The sequence below is a fragment of the Cherax quadricarinatus genome, chromosome 55 (assembly GCF_038502225.1).
Source record: "Cherax quadricarinatus isolate ZL_2023a chromosome 55, ASM3850222v1, whole genome shotgun sequence".
Lineage (NCBI taxonomy): Eukaryota > Metazoa > Arthropoda > Malacostraca > Decapoda > Parastacidae > Cherax > Cherax quadricarinatus.
The window spans coordinates 20,694,522-20,712,890 of NC_091346.1; the positions used below are offsets into that span (position 1 = coordinate 20,694,522).

The following is an 18,369-nucleotide window of genomic DNA, read 5'->3' on the forward strand; positions in this document are numbered from 1 at the left end:
ACAGAATTCTTCCTCCGTAAGCCATGTGTGTTGTAAGAGGCGACTAAAATGCCAGGAGCAAGGGCCTATTAACCCCTTCTCCTGTATATATTACTAAATGTAAAAGGAGTAACTTTCGTTTTTTTCTTTTGGGCCACCCCGCCTCAGTGGGATACGGCCGGTGTGTTGAAAGAAAGAAGTACCAAGTATACATCCATTACACATAAATCTCGTTTTTCAGACACTGACTAATCAGGACCAATTTAGATACAGTATTAGTACTGTACACCTTTTCTTAAACCATACAATTTCCTTATATTAAATTTTCCTAATAATAATCAGCATGTAGCACCTTAATGTTTACTAAACAAGGATACTGAAACTCTGCATACAATGTATCCTTATATTAAAAACAATCAGTTTCTTCTTGGATCTCTCACTATTAAAACAATATTCAAAAATTGCTCTCAATTCAAAACATATGAAACAAAAATTAACAAAATAATGTAACTGAAGAATCAAATTTAAATTTGAAAAAGAAATTCATTCATTAAAAGTACCTTGCCACAGAATACAACTTTATTACTGTATAGACATTTTGAAAAGAAAGTCATTCATTAAAAGTACCTTGCCACAGAATACAACTTTATTACTGTATAGACATTTTGAAATCTATCATTATCCTTTCAAGTAATCCAAGAAATTACCCCAACAGTTCAGGTATCATATTCTATGCACATCAGAGTTTAGCTTTCTATTGCCCTGAAGTGATCGTCATCAATGGTCGTATATACGTGTCCCTCACTGCTCAGGAACTCCAGAGCTTGACTGAAAATTAAAAATAAAATATATATACAATATCGTGTTTAGCTCAGTAGAGTGTATCATGCTCTCACTGCAGTGTCAAATGAGTGAAACTACTCTGAAAACATCTCTAAACTTTTATCTTGCTTACTGAGATATATTAGTGAGAATTTACATACAGCAGTATACAAACTATCTGACAACAAAATTAACCTAGCAAACTAGCCTAACCATGCTTAAGTTTATGTAATATACTGTAATTTAGTTCAATTTTATGTAACTTATCTTAAGTCTGCCTAAATTCAGTTAGAATTCTTTAGCATCAATAGGACAGAGATATGGGAGAAAGTGTAAAATAAACCCAGTGAGGAGCAGGGGTGCAGTGGGGACAATAAGGGAACACTGTATCAACATCCGGGGTCCCAGACTTTTCAACATCTTACCAGAAGATATCAGAAACACTGCTGGAACAAGTGTTGAAGCCTTCAAGAGGAAACTAGACAAGTATCTTTACCAGGTTCTTCACCAGGTGCCAGATCAACCAGGCTGTGATGGATATGTGGGGCAGCAGGCCTCCAGCAGCAACAGCCTGGTTGACCAGGCGAGCACCAGACGAGCCTGGCCCATGGCCGGGCTCAGAGTAGATATACTCTCGAAATTCTTCAAAGGTATATCAAAGGTATACCTATTAAGATTTGCTCATGACGTAAGTGGAGCAATACATTAACAGATATTCATAACTCCAATGAAACAATATGTAAGAGATGTTCAAAATGATTTTTCCTACACTATGAATTTGTATGATTTGGTAAAATGATCATTACTTTATAAGTCTAGATGACAAGCTCTGCCTAAAAAAAAAAAAAAACACAATATACTTGTAATATACTGTATTTTGTACCATAAGTTATGAGGCCAGCAACCTGGAGGTCTGGACTGAGACCTGGCTGATGACTCAGAATTTTTGAAAGGTAAACAAAAGGTATGCCAGTGCAAACCCCTGCCATACACATAGCAGGCAGATATTTTACGTGAAGTGCTAAACTTGTGCACAATTTAGTGCAAGGAGCAATAGAGACAATCCTCTATCTACTAATTGCAACTAGGTCTCTGATCAACAGATCTGTCAATAATTTCTTGCAGGAAGATAAGTTATCACTGAGCACACTAAAAATTTTTTTTTTATTCACCGAGTACTAGCTACTCTGCTATAACACATGCACTTTACCTGTGACCAGTATCAAGGAATCTACACCAAAAGCCTAACTGGAGTCCAGGCTTCCCTGTTGACTGCCTGGCCATCCAGGCTTTGTGCCAGTAGTCCAGAGGCCCACAATCATTATAATCTAACTGATCTGACACTTAAAATGAAGTGGTCTACCCTCCTGAAAACTTCTACAGTGCTTGTCACAGCATTATGCCAGGTGAGCGACCCAGCACAATGCCATGATGAAAATCAAAGGCCTACCATGCAGGGGGGTCTTTTTTCGTCAGTGCATTCTGCTGGGTAGCAGCCGTTAGCATGACGTCAAGGCCTGCTGTCACACTTCACAGCGACTTCTCATTGCTCACGTGGCTGCCATGGTGAGAGGAAGTGTTGCACTTTTGACTCATTCTCTCCCCCCCCATCTTTTGTCTAGTGTTCCCTTTGGTTTTAGGGCTATACATCTTTGATTATGGGTAAAAGGAAGTCTTAACACCTGAAACTATAGCTCAAATCATAGAGCTTCACAAAGCTGGGCACCAGACAAAAGAAATAGTTGAGAATGTTAGTGCGTGTTAGCGTTCACTGAGGAACTGGGTGCAGCGTTTCAAGGCTGGTGGTGGCATCGAGTTATCTCCCAAACTTCGTCAAGTGTAGAATGCACTGACAAAGTCTGGCAGACGGTAACTCGACACCGCCACTAGCCCTGAAATGCTGCACCCAGTTCCTCACTGAATGCTCTCACGCACTAACCTTCCCCACTATTTCTTTCATCTGGTGCCCAGCTTTGTGAAGCCCTATCATTTCAGCTATAGTTTCAGTTGATGAATGGGGGATGGGGGGGGGGAGACAAGTCAAAAGTGCAACACTTCCTCTCACCACAGCAGCCACGTGAGCAATGAGAAATCATTGTGAAGTGTGGCAGCAGGCCATGACGTCATGCTAATGGCTGCTACCCAGCAAAATGCACTGACGAAGAAAGACTTCCCTGTATGGTAAGCCTTTTTGTATCACGGCACTGTGCCGGGTCGCTCACCCGCATAATGCCATGACGAGCACTGTAGTATCTTCATTCCAGCAGAATTTCTGATATTTCCTGGTAGTATAAGTCTTGGGCCATGGTTACCTTTACCTTTCATGAATTTTTTCTACTTCCTGAGCCCAACCTTGGGCCAAACTCATTAGGACTTGCCTGGTCAACCAGGCTGTTGCTGCTGGCAGCCTGCCAGACCACACATCCATCAAAGGCTGTTTGATCTGGCACTTAAAGATACTTGTTCAGTTTCCTCTTAAAGATTTCTGCACTTGTCCCACCAGTGTTTGATATCTTCTGGCATGATGAATAGTCTGGGGCCACAGATGTTGATCCATTCTCTTACTGTACATACACTGCCCCTGTTTTTCACTGGGTTTATTTTGCACTTCCTCCCATACCTCACCCCAGTATTTTATTGCAGTATGTAGATTTGAGATAAGATCCTCAAGCGCTTTCCAGGTACATATTCTCAAATTGTGTCCATGGCCCCCTTGCTCTTCACTGGGCTTAGTACTGTCTTAAATCACAACTAAAATATTTTCCTAACTACATACATTTATCTTAATTTAACTATCCCAGGGATAATATTCAGGAAGGCTTGTATCACTGGCTTATCTTTCCTTCACATAGCTCAAACCTAAGCATTTTTATCTTAAACCATATAAACATTTAACATTAAATACTACACACAAAATAAGCAATCACAATACAATACATACATAGGAGTAATTCAGCATCATCTAACACAACAGCACATTTTCATGGGAAACCACTAAACCCACAGGGATCATCCATCAACTGGAAAAAGGGAGGTAGCTAGGACTGATTCAAGGAAAGGAAGGGCAACTCCATTTTTTGGATGAAGAACCCTTCACCAGCATTAAGGCCCTTCCCCTTCTTGAATGACAATGCTACAGCCTAGTGAATAATTAACAAAAATGTACTCACTCAATTTGTGGAGGAGATAGTTTTCCCTTAAGAACGGAATAAATGTTCTCTCGTCCTGCTCCCCCTTCATCTGAACTTTGGTAGATAGCCTGGAACACCATGCGTTGTTGGGCATTAAGACCTTGCATGTTCATACCACCCATATTGGTGGTTTTGGTTCCTCCATCCAAACCAGAAGCTCCAACCAGAGAGTTAGACATCACTGCTGGATGACTTGGTCCTGTGTCTCCTCCCTTGGCATCAACCCAGGAAAAACATCCAAACAATCTTTCATTAAATTACAATTAAAAGTACATTTAAAAAATGATTACACTTAAAGGACCAGTGTTTGAGACAAACTAAAATTATGAAATTAGTTTAGATAAGAAAAATTAAAGCTGTAGATCTCAGGAGTGTGGGAGTATGCATGATGGATACAGATACCACACGTGTTTAACTGTGAGCTCTAGCTTAAACTAAATGATATTCATGGGAAGCACAAAACCTGATAGGGTCATACCATGCCTGGGAAAAGAAAGGGGAAGGGGAGTAATTAGCTCTGATCAAAGGAAGGGGAGGGTAGCTCCAATCCCTTTGATCAGGAGTCTCACACCAGAATAAAGGCACCCCTTCATGAAGGATGTCCTAAATGAAAAAAAATAAAGCAAATGAGATGGACAATAAAGTATATAAAATACAGGCATTTCTGTCTTGAAATGGCTTAATTTTGCTAAAATATAAAGGAAAACATGCATAAGTACAATATTGTCTAGTCCTAATACTATTAGTAGACTGGTTATTCTGTCACCCACGGAAGCACATAACACGGGAGCAGGAAAGTGTGTGTATCTCCCCGATAGGTTCTTGCCTTCGTTTCACAAACTGACAAGGTCAACTGTTTGCACACCCAGCTCTATCATGCCTGCGATGTTTTAAACAATGACAATTCACACAATTACTGCATATAGTTTTGTTGCTTGATATTTAAGTTTATAAATTTAATACTAATGGATTATTTGACACACTAATATATGCAGTTAGTCCTGGAGATGGGAAGTACAGTGCCTGGACTCTGAAGGAGGGGTGTTAATGTTGCAGTTTAAAAACTGTAGTGTAAAGCACCCTTCTGGCAAGACAGTGATGGAGTGAATGATGGTGAAAGTTTTTCTTTTTCGAGCCACCCTGCCTTGGTGGGAATCAGCCAGTGTGGTAAAAAAAAATAAAAAAAATAATTAGGTGCACTCTTTAGTGCTACTCAATGGTTTGTGACAGCCTTCATTCTTTCAATATACAGTACTAGAATACTAGACCAGTGGTTCCCAACTTATTCCAAGTATGACAACCCCTTTTTTCAAACTTTTAAAATTTAGCAAACCTCAAGTGTGGCAAAGAAAGCCATTGATGGAAAACACAGGATTTCCAAGTGTTGCCTGGAGGAGCATCACTTGCCATGAGACTTGTTATACCCCTTGGAATAACTCAGTGGCCCCCAAGGGTCCATGGTCCACAGGTTGAGAACCAGTTGTAAAACACCATGAGGTAGCTGCCTCAATTCTACAAGGTGTCCACATGAATCAATTGGCTTGTAAAACTGAACTGGCTCCCAAGTTCCCAATTTAGGTGCAGTTGTGTGCAACACAAATGAACTTGCAAGAGGGAGATATCCCATATTTGCTTACCAGGCTGTTAAGGTGCTGAAGCTTCAATACACAATGTATAACTTCAAGAATGTGAGTAGTAATCAAGTTGATGTCTGTGATGGGTGCAATGCGGAACACAATTATGTGGCGTTTCCCCATTTGAGACCGTATTGCTCCAGAAACACGGCAGTAAGTCATCTCCATCAATGAACCTCGAGCAGGGTCATCGCTACCCTATAAAAGAAAAAAGCTGATAAATAAGAGACATTAAAAATTTTATACTATGTAATGTATACATAAATAACCCGCACATAGGACAGAGGAGCTTACAACTTTGTAAATGGTCCACATTGGACCGAAATGTCGTTGTAAGCTCCTCTCTCCTATGTGCAGGTTACCTGTGTATTGTTTCAGTCATGGTGTTATGCTTTTTTTGTTATTTATGTAATGTCCATCTAAGTATAATACTTACCAACCAGCTTTGTAAATCCTTCCCTGGAATCTACAGTAAATTCAGCATAATAAAAGTATAATACTGTACTACAACTCGTTTCATATGTATAATTACTCATGGCTCAGTCTGGTCAAATTCCTCACAAAACAGCTATGGCACACGAATGCTACTGTCATAATTAGTAGATGCTTTCTTAACCATACAATGATTAATAAAAATGTCATGACCATAGGGCCAATCTGAAAATGGCCAGATAAGACTGGCACCTCTAATAACTGGCCTATGAGAGGATGGATTTTCTTTAGGTTGCTAGAACATGCACTTTGTTCAGTTCAGGAGGTTAAAGCTGAAATCAGGATCCGGCTGTGGAGGCAACATTCCCCAAACTATTACATATACAGTGGAACCTCTACTTGCGAGTTTAATCAGTTCCATGACCTTGCTCGCAACTGGATTTGCTCGTCTGCAGAGTCAATTTTCCTCATTTAAATTAAATGAAATGCAATTAATCCGTTCCAGTGGAATTCTGTACTTCAATAATTTTGCTAATATCAACTCTGCGACTTATTTATCTATCTCACTTCATCTAATATGACATAATAAACAATATAAATAACATACAAACCTGATACATACTCTAAAATGAATAAAATATGTCATTCATGTGGTGGTATGGGCAGTGTCAGCGGTGGACGAGAGTTTGTCTGGAGACCGGGCAAAATACTTCATGAATAATTTCGCTAATATCATATATATGGCTTATTTATATATCACAGTTCATCTAATATGACATAACAAACAATATGAATAACATAGAAACATAATATATACTCTAGAATGAATAAAATATGTCATTCATGTAGTGGTATGGGCGGTGTCGGCGGTGGACGAGAGTTTGTCTGGAGACCGATGAAAATACTTCATGAATAATTTTGCTAATATCATCTATACGGCTTACTTATATATCACAGGTCATCTAATATGACATAACAAAAATAACATAGAAACATGATATATACTCTAGAATGAATAAAATACGTTGTTATGTAACAGGTGGAGGCAGCCACAACCGCTCCCTCTTTGTTGTGGTAAACACTGCCATCTAGTGACGGCCTTTTGAAGCCATCTATTATAATTGTTATATGTAGTACATTATTATTATATATGTATTATTATTATACGCAAATGGGGCAAGCTCTTCCGCACAACCAATTACAGTTGGTGTCCCACAGGGAAGTGTCCTTGGCCCTCTTCTCTTTCTCCTATACATAAATGACCTACCAAATGCTTCGCAATTACTCAAACCCACACTTTTTGCAGATGACACCACATACGTCTTCTCTCACCCGAGCCCAGTCACGCTAGCCAATACTGTAAACACCGAATTACAGAAAATATCTACCTGGATGAGGACTAACAAACTTACATTAAACATTGACAAAACCTACTTCATTCAGTTTGGTAGCAGAGCTACAGATGTACCTCTTAACATAACGATAAACGGATCACCTATCACAAAGCTAACGGAGGGAAAATTCTTAGGAATCCACCTCGATAATAGACTCAAATTTCATACACATATACAACAAATTTCTAGGAAAATTTCCAAGACTGTAGGCATACTATCGAAGATACGGTACTATGTTCCACAGTCAGCCCTCCTGGCCCTTTATCACTCTCTTATTTACCCATATCTCACCTATGGAATTTGTGCATGGGGCTCAACAACAACTAACCATCTCAGACCACTAATTACCCAACAAAAGGCTGCAGTTAGAATGATAACAAATTCTCACTACAGGCAGCACACTCCACCAATATTCAAAACACTCGACCTACTCACCATACAAAACATCCATACTTATTATTGCACTTATTACATACATAGAACACTTAACTCTGATATTAACCCTCCCCTCAAACATCTCCTTGCCAACCTCAACAGAACACATGACCATAATACAAGGCACAGATCACTCTTTGATGTTCCTCGTGTCCATCTCACGCTATGCAAAAACTCAATGCACATAAAAGGCCCTAAAATCTGGAATTCATTACCTGTAAATATAAAAGAAACACTACCTGTTTATAAATTCAAGTCTCTTCTCAAAGTTCACTTACTCACTCAAAACCAAATAAATACTGAATAACTGAACCATATAAATTGTATATCCTAAATGTTACTCACAATTATATCACACAAATGTTAAACCTAACTGTTATTTTTTTTTAAATACACTACCTGAATGAACAGCAATGCATGCAACCATATGACCTGTCTTTGTAATACCCATTTGTATTTTATAGTTATCTGTTTACAATAATGTCTTATCACTGATTTCATCATTGCTTAGTTAATCTTAAGTTAATTTTAAGCCAGCCCGTAATGCTATGCATATAAGTGGCTTTGGCATGCTGCTCTTACCTGTATTTTTTTTGTACCTCTGTATGTATGCTAAAATTTATAAATAAATAAATAAATAAATACATATATTATTATTATTGTGTTGTATTATTATACTATTATTATTATACGTGTTATACATATTATCATTATTATCATTATTATTATTATATAAATAATTTGTAATTTTTATTCACACAAAAAATATAAGATTTACTGTTATTCCTTGTTGCAATAATTGTATAAATAATGTCAACCCATTCACGACTGCATACTGGAATGGACAGTGACGTCATTTGTTTACTCTGAAACAGCCAAGCAGTTGGCCATTTGTCCTAGGTTGAGCTCAATTTCAAGGTACTTTTTGTCATGAAAGCAATTAAAATCATAAATTTCTGTAATATATCTTCCATTCTATCAAGTGAGACCAAAATAATGAGAATACAACCATGAAAACCATTCGAAATTATCGCTAAGGGGTGGCTAATTGCTGAAAAGTGAACTCCATTATTTATGCTTAGATTTCTTCCATTTTTGGTGTATGTTAAGAAGCATCTTTCCATCATACATTGCCCAAGTTTCAATAAGATAGTCCAACAAACAAAGGAGATACAATTTCCGAGATCAAGAGCAAGAGCCCCTCACCAGTGTCAAGGAACCTGCCTTGAGGTCTGCTCGCTCGTGGAAATTTTGCTCGCGTATGGAAGCAAAAAATCGATCCATCGGTTGCTCGTACTATTTGGAAAAACTCACACGTGGACACGCTCGCAAGTAGAGGTTCCACTGTATTAACAGATGTGGCATGCAAAGAGTACGTAACCTTTATTCGGCGCATGTACACACCCTCATTTACAGGCTATCTCCCCCAACCAGCGAACCAGGTTACTAAGAGTTGATGATGGGGCCCCGTTGTTCAACTAGTGACCAGGTTCTAGCCAATAAGAAGATGGTTTTGGCAATCGCAGAGGTTATGTGGGTACCGCTCTCCTGTCTGCCCTTGTCATTCCCCTTCTAGAGCTGGTTGAAGCACGGTCTGCTATCTTGTGGCTTCTATTCTGCCTTGCTTACCGTGGAGTGCACTATACTTATCACTGTACATAGTGTACATATTGCTGTTCTAAATTGGTGAAGGATAATATAAGTCTAAACTTTTTCTGCTGTGTTTATTTTGCTCCCATTACACCCGGGATAACAGGCCATTTGGATTCCTGGGTTGTAATATGGTAGCCTGTCCGAGAGCTGGAGCTGGACTTAGAGAAACGGTTGAGCTTAGGGTGAAGCTCGTAGCAGGAACATTGTGCAGCTTGCTGTCTGGCTTTGCATTAGCTTTGCCTACGCTTTACAAATTTTGCGTGTCAGTTGCTTTATGGTCAGCCTTGCTATTGTGTGATCGTTTAACAGCTCGCTACTAGCTTGTTCGGTGTGCTCGCTTCGCTACGGTCAATCTTCTAGAACAGTGTAGCTGTCTGGAATTGCTTTACAAATTTTGCGTGTCAGTTGTTACTAGACTGTTCGGTGTGGAGAATTTTGCAGTCGGCTTTGCTTGTATGCGTATTCTGCAATCGTACTGTGCATAGCGAATAACTTATGCCACCTAGACGAGTCAGACGTCTGGTGTCGGCATATACTTTGCATAACCTACCTAAATTGTCCCTACAGCGTTGTTGGCAAATTGCTCGTTCCATTGGCATTAAATACAAACGCACTCTCACAGCTGCGCAACTGCGTTCACTGATTGCTGACAAACTTATAGAAGAAGAGATGGCACATCAGACTCCTCCCTCTACGGGAGCTAGGGCAAAAACTACTATGTTCTCGCAGGAGGAAGATGATACACCTACGGAGCAAAATGGTCAGTATAGTGCAGCTGGGTTGTCTCAAGGTGAATCAGCATCGTTGGCACTTGAGCTGGCAAAAATCAATCTTGAGCAAACTAGGGAACAGAGAGCATTCGCAAGGGAAGAATTTGATAGGGAAAGAGAAAGGAGGCAGTTTTCGCATTCTGTAAATGATTTTAGTTTACAAAAAGCAGTACAGCTTGTTCCCCGCTTCAATGAGGCCGAACCAGAACAATTTTTCGAAAGCTTCGAAAATCAGGCTCGAGCCTTGAGGTGGCCGGAACAACACTGGGCATCGTTGGTTCATACAGCATTATTGGGTAAGGCACAGGAATTTACCTCAGTATTAAATGACGCTGAATTTTCTGATTATCAAGTAGCGAAGACCACAGTGTTGGGAGCATATACATGTATCCCAGCCAAATACAGAAAGAATTTTAAATTAAGCAGGCGGCAGCTTGGTCAATCCCTAGTGGACTTTGTGAGACAGCAAACCAAAGCTTTTACCAGCTGGTATAAAGCAAGTGGTGTCTCTACCTTTGAGGAGCTGGTACAGCTTATTCTGATTGATAACCTGCTGGAGTCTGTGGGACCAGAGGTTCGAGTCTTTCTGCAGGATCGTGACTTAACCACTGCATTGGAGGCAGCCAGGTTGGCTGATACCTTCGAAACTAACCGCTCCTTGTCCGAGCGGTCCCGTGTCTCTTTTCAACAGCCTGGCATGAGCAGAGATCGTCAATCTTGGAGAATGAAGTGCCAGCCGGAGGGAGAATGTCTACGTCAGCCAACTAAGTCACCTGGTGAGCCACGCTTCTCAACATATGGTCCACCTGCGGAGAGGCAAACTACTCATGGTGCATCTCGACAACAGTATCCAGAGAGACACCAGCCAGAACGACACCATTTGCAACGTCAGCAGGGAGTAAAGGGCAAGCCTGTCGTCTGCTTCCTCTGCAACAAAGTAGGTCACATCCGTCCCAACTGCCCCCATAAACCCCAACCCATTGGGAAAATCTCTAATATCCCTAGTAAAATGTCCCCTAGAGACGTAGAAAAAGGTATGGCCCCTTATTATTGCACGAGTCTTATTTCCCTTCAGGAAAACTCAGAAACAACTGAAGTAAAGACCTTTAGAGATACTGGAGCATATTGCTCACTTGTAAGAGAAGGAATATTACCCCTTTCAGAGAACACTTCCTTGAATTCCTCTGTTTTATTAGAAGCATTTGGAGGAGCTATATATTCTGTTCCTTTGCATAAAATTTATGTACAGTGCAAATATTACACTGGGTACTTGACTGTAGGTGTCTCAAAAGGATTTCCCATGAAAGATGCCATGTTATTACTGGGTAATAACATTACTACTGTTAGTTCGTGTCCTGAACCTATAATGATTAATTCTTCTCCGGTGTTGGCCATAACTCGGGCAACATCCCAAGGGTTGTCTGGAGAGAATGTTGACTTATCCTTGGACGACTCCGATCTCGGAATAGCCACGTTGTTTTATGAGGCACACCGGCCGGAGCCTCGTAAATCAAGTGAACAGACCCCAATCAAGCCTTCCTATTCCCAGGTTGCAGGATCGCCAGATGTCTCTGTTTCCATGCCCGAGGGACTGTCCTTCCGGGAGGAACAACTAAAGGACCCTTCTTTAAAATTCACTTTTGAGGCAGCCATGGGTAAATCCTCTTTGGGTCATCCGGTCAAGTATGAAGTTAAAAAAGATTATTTGATCTGCACTGAGACTGGTAAGGAGATAGAGGGCCGGCAATTGTATGACAGGTTAGTGGTTCCAACCAAGTTTAGACCTCAAATATTAAATATAGCTCATAATACGTCATTAGGAGGTCACTTAGGAATTACAAAAGCCTTGTATAGAATCACAAAAGAATTTTATTGGACAAAATTAAAGAAAGATGTGAAGAATCATATTAGGTGTTGCCAAGAATGTCAGCAAGTAGGGAAACCTGGACATTCCATTAAACCTGCACCTCTCCATCCTATACCTGCTGATGGAGAACCTTTTGCAGATTTAATTATAGATTGTGTAGGTCCACTACCTAGGTCAAAGTCGGGAAATCAATATTTATTTACGATTATGGATAAAGTAACCAGATATCCTGAAGCAATTCCCATGCGTAGTATTAATACTAAAGCTATTCTCAAAGCTTTAACAAAATTCATTTCTTGTTTTGGCATTCCTAAAACTATTCAAAGTGATCAAGGTACTAACTTCACTGCCAAAGCATTTAGGGAAGTATTAACTAGGTTAGGGATAATCCACAACTTATCCACTGCCTATCATCCTCAGTCCCAAGGCGCCTTGGAAAGATTCCATCAGACATTAAAAACAATGACGAGAAGTTTTTGCATGCACTTTCCTACAGACTGGGATGAATCACTACCTTTGTTGCTGTTCTCAGTACGAGAGACGGTGCAAGAGTCTACAGGGTATAGTCCGTTTGAGCTGATCTTTGGGCACAATGTACGAGGTCCTCTTCGGGTGCTCAAAGAAGGATGGATGGGAGAAGACGTTAGCTCAACACTCTACAACCCGTCTTCAAGGTTGCAGGTGGCACGTCAGTTAGCCAAGGCTAACCTAAAGACAGCTCAAAGTAAGATGAAACAGAGGTATGACAGAAGTGCACAATTCCGCTCCTTCCATCCAGGAGACAAGGTGTTGGTGCAGGAACCCATACCTGGCCACACCTTGAAAGCTAGATTTACGGGACCTATGCAGATTGTAAGTAGATTATCTGATGTAAATTATGTGGTAGCTCCCATTGATAAGACCTCAAAAACTAAAACTTACCACATTAATCAAATAAAGGCTTTTCATACACCAGATAAAGTCCCAGTAATGACTATGTCCTCTACCTCTGAGGACGACTGACTCTTTGCACTCTATCTCTGAAATTAATACTAAACTTTCAAATTCTGTCCTCCTCAAGGATCCTAGCCCTTTAATGGAGGGATTATCTGAAACCCAAGCAACAAATTTAACTGAGCTTCTACAGTCACATCCTAATATTTTTTTGGATGTGCCGAAAAAATGTACGTTAGGTTATCATGATGTAGATGTGGGAAACTCTAAACCAATTAAACTCTCCCCCTACAGAGCTAATCCTGAAAAGCAAAGGCTACTTCAGCAGGAAGTAGAATTTTTGTTAAAGCATGGTTTAGTGGAGGAGTCATCTAGTCCATGGGCTTCACCGTGCATCCTTGTGAAGAAGGCTGATGGAGGGTTTCGTATGTGTACAGACTACCGTAAGGTGAACGAGGTCACCATTACAGATGCTTACCCTCTTCCTCGTCTGGATGACGTAATTGACTTTGTGGGTAAGGCTACTTTTGTGTCCAAGTTAGATCTCCTTAAAGGCTATTATCAGGTACCTTTGACGGATAAGGCGAAGGAAATCTCTGCCTTCGTAATTCCAGGAGGTCATTATCAATACACAGTTACCCCCTTCGGAATGAAAAATTCCCCCTCTTCATTCCAGAAACTTATCCATCAGGCTATTAATGGACTTGAAGGCACGGCAGCATACCTAGATGATATTGTTGTGGTGTCTGATACTTGGGATCAACACCTACTTAGACTTAAGGCTCTTTTTGAGACCTTTAAGAGTTCCCATTTAACAGTTAATTTATCTAAATCTTCCTTTGGCCAGGCCACTATCACTTTTCTAGGCCATGAAGTAGGTAGTGGTAAAGTTGCACTTAAACTTGCTAAAGTTTTTGCTATTAAAGATTATCCAGTTCCTCATGATAGGAAATCTCTTCAACATTTCCTAGGCATGATAGGATTTTACAGAAGATTCTGTAAGCATTTCTCAGATATTGTAGCCCCTCTTACCTCTCTTACCAGTCACAAAGTTCTCTTTAATTGGACCTCAGACTGTAACACTGCTTTTAATAAAGCAAAAAGATTATTGTGTACTGCACCCATTCTCTTGTCTCCAGACTTCTCCAAACCTTTTTCATTACAGGTTGATGCTTGTGAGTCTGGGGTTGGGGCAGTACTATTACAAATCGGGAATGAGGAGTTGCAGCCTGTAGCATACTTTTCAGCCAAGTTCCAGCCACATCAGAGGGCTTACTCTACCATTGAAAAAGAAACCCTCGTGCTGGTACTGGCTTTGGAGCATTTCGATGTTTATGTGGGCCAGACATCGCAGGTGGTCACAGTCTACAGTGATCACAATCCTATAGTATATCTCCAAGCCATGAAGAACCACAACACAAGGCTCATGCGCTGGACGCTAAGGCTGCAGCCCTATAATATTTCCATTAAATATTTATTTTATTATCACACTGGCCGATTCCCAAGGCAGGGTGGCCCGAAAAAGAAAAACTTTCACCATCATTCACTCCATCACTGTCTTGCCAGAAGGGTGCTTTACACTACAGTTTTTAAACTGCAACATTAACACCCCTCCTTCAGAGTGCAGACACTGTACTTCCCATCTCCAGGACTCAAGTCCGGCCTGCCGGTTTCCCTGAACCCCTTCATAAATGTTACTTTGCTCACACTCCAACAGCATGTCAAGTATTAAAAACCATTTGTCTCCCTTCACTCCTATCAAACACGCTCACGCATGCCTGATGGAAGTCCAAGCCCCTCGCACACAAAACTTCCTTTACCCCCTCCCTCCAACCTTTCCTAGGCCGACCCCTACCCCGCCTTCCTTCCACTACAGACTGATACACTCTTGAAGTTATTCTGTTTCGCTCCATTCTCTCCACATGTCCGAACCACCTCAACAACCCTTCCTCAGCCCTCTGGACAACAGTTTTGGTAATCCCGCACCTCCTCCTAACTTCCAAACTACGAATTCTCTGCATTATATTCACACCACACATTGCTCTCAGACATGACATCTCCACTGCCTCCAGCCTTCTCCTCGCTGCAACATTCATCACCCATGCTTCACACCCATATAAGAGCGTTGGTAAAACTATACTCTCATACATTCCCCTCTTTGCCTCCAAGGACAAAGTTCTTTGTCTCCACAGACTCCTAAGTGCACCACTCACCCTTTTCCCCTCATCAATTCTATGATTCACCTCATCTTTCATGGACCCATCTGCTGACACGTCCACTCCCAAATATCTGAATACATTCACCTCCTCCATACTCTCTCCCTCCAATCTGATATCCAATCTTTCATCACCTAATCTTTTTGTTATCCTCATAACCTTACTCTTTCCTGTATTCACTTTCAATTTTCTTCTTTTGCACACCCTACCAAATTCATCCACCAATCTCTGCAACTTCTCTTCAGAATCTCCCAAGAGCACAGGGTCATCAGCAAAGAGCAACTGTGACAACTCCCACTTTATGTGTGATTCTTTATCTTTTAACTCCACGCCTCTTGCCAAGACCCTCGCATTTACTTCTCTTACAACCCCATCTATAAATATATTAAACAACCATGGTGACATCACACCATTAAATATATTGCCGGCAAAGAAAATATGTTGGCAGACTCTATCTAGAGTCTAATATTTTTATTTATTTAGGTAAGGATGTTATTTGTGGTAACCCCTTTTCACGCTTTTTTTTTTTATCCCCTGGTGTGAGTTTTTTTTTTTTAGTGAGGGGATGCGGGCTACCGTCCGCCTGTATCTTGGACCTATGCTAGCCTGTCCGACTGCTGTCTCACTTTTAAGTTTAGGGTTTGGCTTTTGGTCACGAGAAAAGCTGAGCTCTATCTAAGAGTTGGATGGTGGAGAGGAAAGGCGGTCCCATTATTTTGTGCCATGGCGGCACGGTTACAACTGGGAGGTGGCAGCCTAATCCTGAGCCTTCTCGGGGTGGGGGTGTGGCATGCAAAGAGTACGTAACCTTTATTCGGCGCATGTACACACCCTCATTTACAGGCTATCTCCCCCAACCAGCGAACCAGGTTACTAAGAGTTGATGGGGCCCCGTCGTTCAACTAGTGACCAGGTTCTAGCCAATAAGAAGATGGTTTTGGCAATCGCAGAGGTTATGTGGGTACCGCTCTCCTGTCTGCCCTTGTCATTCCCATTCTAGAGCTGGTTGAAGCACGGTCTGCTATCTTGTGGCTTCTATTCTGCCTTGCTTACCGTGGAGTGCACTATACTTATCACTGTACATAGTGTACATATTGCTGTTCTAAATTGGTGAAGGATAATATAAGTCTAAACTTTTTCTGCTGTGTTTATTTTGCTCCCATTACACCTGGGATAACAGGCCATTTGGATTCCTGGGTTGTAATAACAGAACAGAAAGAATGTTTAATGAAGAAGGTGGACTATGCTTATTGTACCTATGTTATGTTGTATGGCTGGCAATACGTTTGCCATTAAGCGTGAAATTAGTAGCCACTCAAACAGATCATAAGATGGTGTATAAACTAAGACAATTCAAGTTGTGAATCCTTCCTCCATAAGCCCTACATGTTATAAAAAGATATTCAAATGCTGGGAGCAAGGGGCTAGTAACCCTTTCTCCAGTATAAATTACTAAACGTAAAAGGAAGAAAACTTTCTAGTTTTCTTCTTTTATGGGTCACCCTGCCTCTGTGGGAGACAGTGGGCTGCTTGGAAAAAAAAAAAATTCAAGTTATGGGGTAGCATATTCCAGTGAAATCTGCTAGGTCTCACATTTTCACTTGTAAGAAAACTAGAGATAATAGCAAAGTTTAATTACAGCGGAGTGACAAGAGATTGCCAAACTGCCACAAAATGGGATGCTTTCTCACTCACTTGCTCCCCCTCTCACTGGTTGATTTTAACTATCTGGAGAAAAGAACTAGAAAAATTCCATACTTTTGTAAAATTTACACAATCTAATTTAGCATTTAATTTAGGTTGAGGAAAGATGGCAGGTTACACCATCCTTTCCTTGCATCGTTTGCAAACGATGCCAGATGCAAGGAAAAAAAAAAAAAAAAAAAAAAGATGCCAAAGGGGAAAAAAAAGGATGCAGGAGCATCATAATCCATCATTAGAATTCACTATTTACCATGACTACACAACCAGATCTTTTCACCACCTTTCTGACCACATTAATAAGAGAAATTTCTAAATTAGTTTGGAAAGATATCAAAATGTTTGCCACAGGTTTGTGGATAGTGTTCTCAGCTCTCACGCTGAGTCCAGGGATTGATCCCAGCATGGCTGAAACATTAGATACATCTTACACCTGCTGCTATTTTTCATCTAGCAGTCAGGAGGCACTTGGGCGTTAGCTGACTGTTGTGGGTCGCATCCTGGGGTACAAGACTGACTCGAGTAGCCTGCAATGCTCTGCAAAACCAGGGGCTCATTATATAGTATGTCAATTATGTCAGCTAGGTCTACAATAGTTGGATCATGCACTTGTAGAATTATTATACCAATACTCAATTTTAGGCTTGTGCCGATACCATCAAAAGTAGCAGATATCCACCAATACTAGTATTAATACAATACCATCAAAATTATCCAATACTTGCCAATACCGATATCCAATTTTAGGTCAATACTGATACTATAAAAATTAGCTACTACCTATACTTTGGCACATTCTTATTTATTCTAAGTGCACAAAGTCTGAACACTCCACAACACTCAGTACCTGTATAAGTACCATCGCTGTACAATTTAAAGAAAAATATTTCAAGAAGATTTATACAAAAAGGATAAGCAAAATACTGCACTAGTTAGTACAGAGCCAACACGAATACAAATCTATTTCAAACCAAGTGAAACAATGGCAACATACTAAATTCCCAAGTCCTTACCACATAAAACGCAAAAGGGGTTTGAAATGTGAAATTTACTTCACTCACAATATTTTTCACTACAGTATCTCAACAAAAACAGGTTCTACAGTGGATTAAAATAAGTCACCCTATTTGTACCTAGTGTACCTATTTGTACCTAGTGTAGGAGCTGACAAAATCAAACAGTACAGCCACATTTTTTTTTTTTTTAAACACATTGGCTGCCTCCCACCGAGGCATGGTGACCCAAAAATGAAAAACATTATCACCATGATTCAACACTTTCACCATCATTCACACATAACCACCCAGATACAACACTAGATGTCACTCCAGACAGACAATAT

At 40.5% G+C, this 18,369-nt stretch overlaps 1 protein-coding gene across 2 annotated transcripts in view; it reads right to left on the reverse strand.

Moving 5' to 3' along the window:
* Nucleotides 1–368: 368 nt before the first annotated feature.
* Nucleotides 369–18,369, reverse strand: part of RPA2 (Replication protein A2) — a 41,115-nt gene continuing 23,114 nt past the window's right edge. Inside the window, exons 5-8 of one of the 2 annotated variants that reach the window (XR_011393537.1) lie at nucleotides 5,630–5,824; nucleotides 3,972–4,204; nucleotides 607–807; nucleotides 369–539 (exon numbers count right to left, since the gene is read on the reverse strand). Coding sequence is in view for 1 of the 2 variants with exons in the window: in XM_070096907.1 (XP_069953008.1) it covers nucleotides 726–807; nucleotides 3,972–4,204; nucleotides 5,630–5,824 (510 nt within the window). In the remaining variant the exon portion in view is untranslated. Of the gene's footprint in view, nucleotides 808–3,971; nucleotides 4,205–5,629; nucleotides 5,825–18,369 lie in introns of both variants that reach the window. The other variant, XM_070096907.1, reaches the window with a different exon arrangement.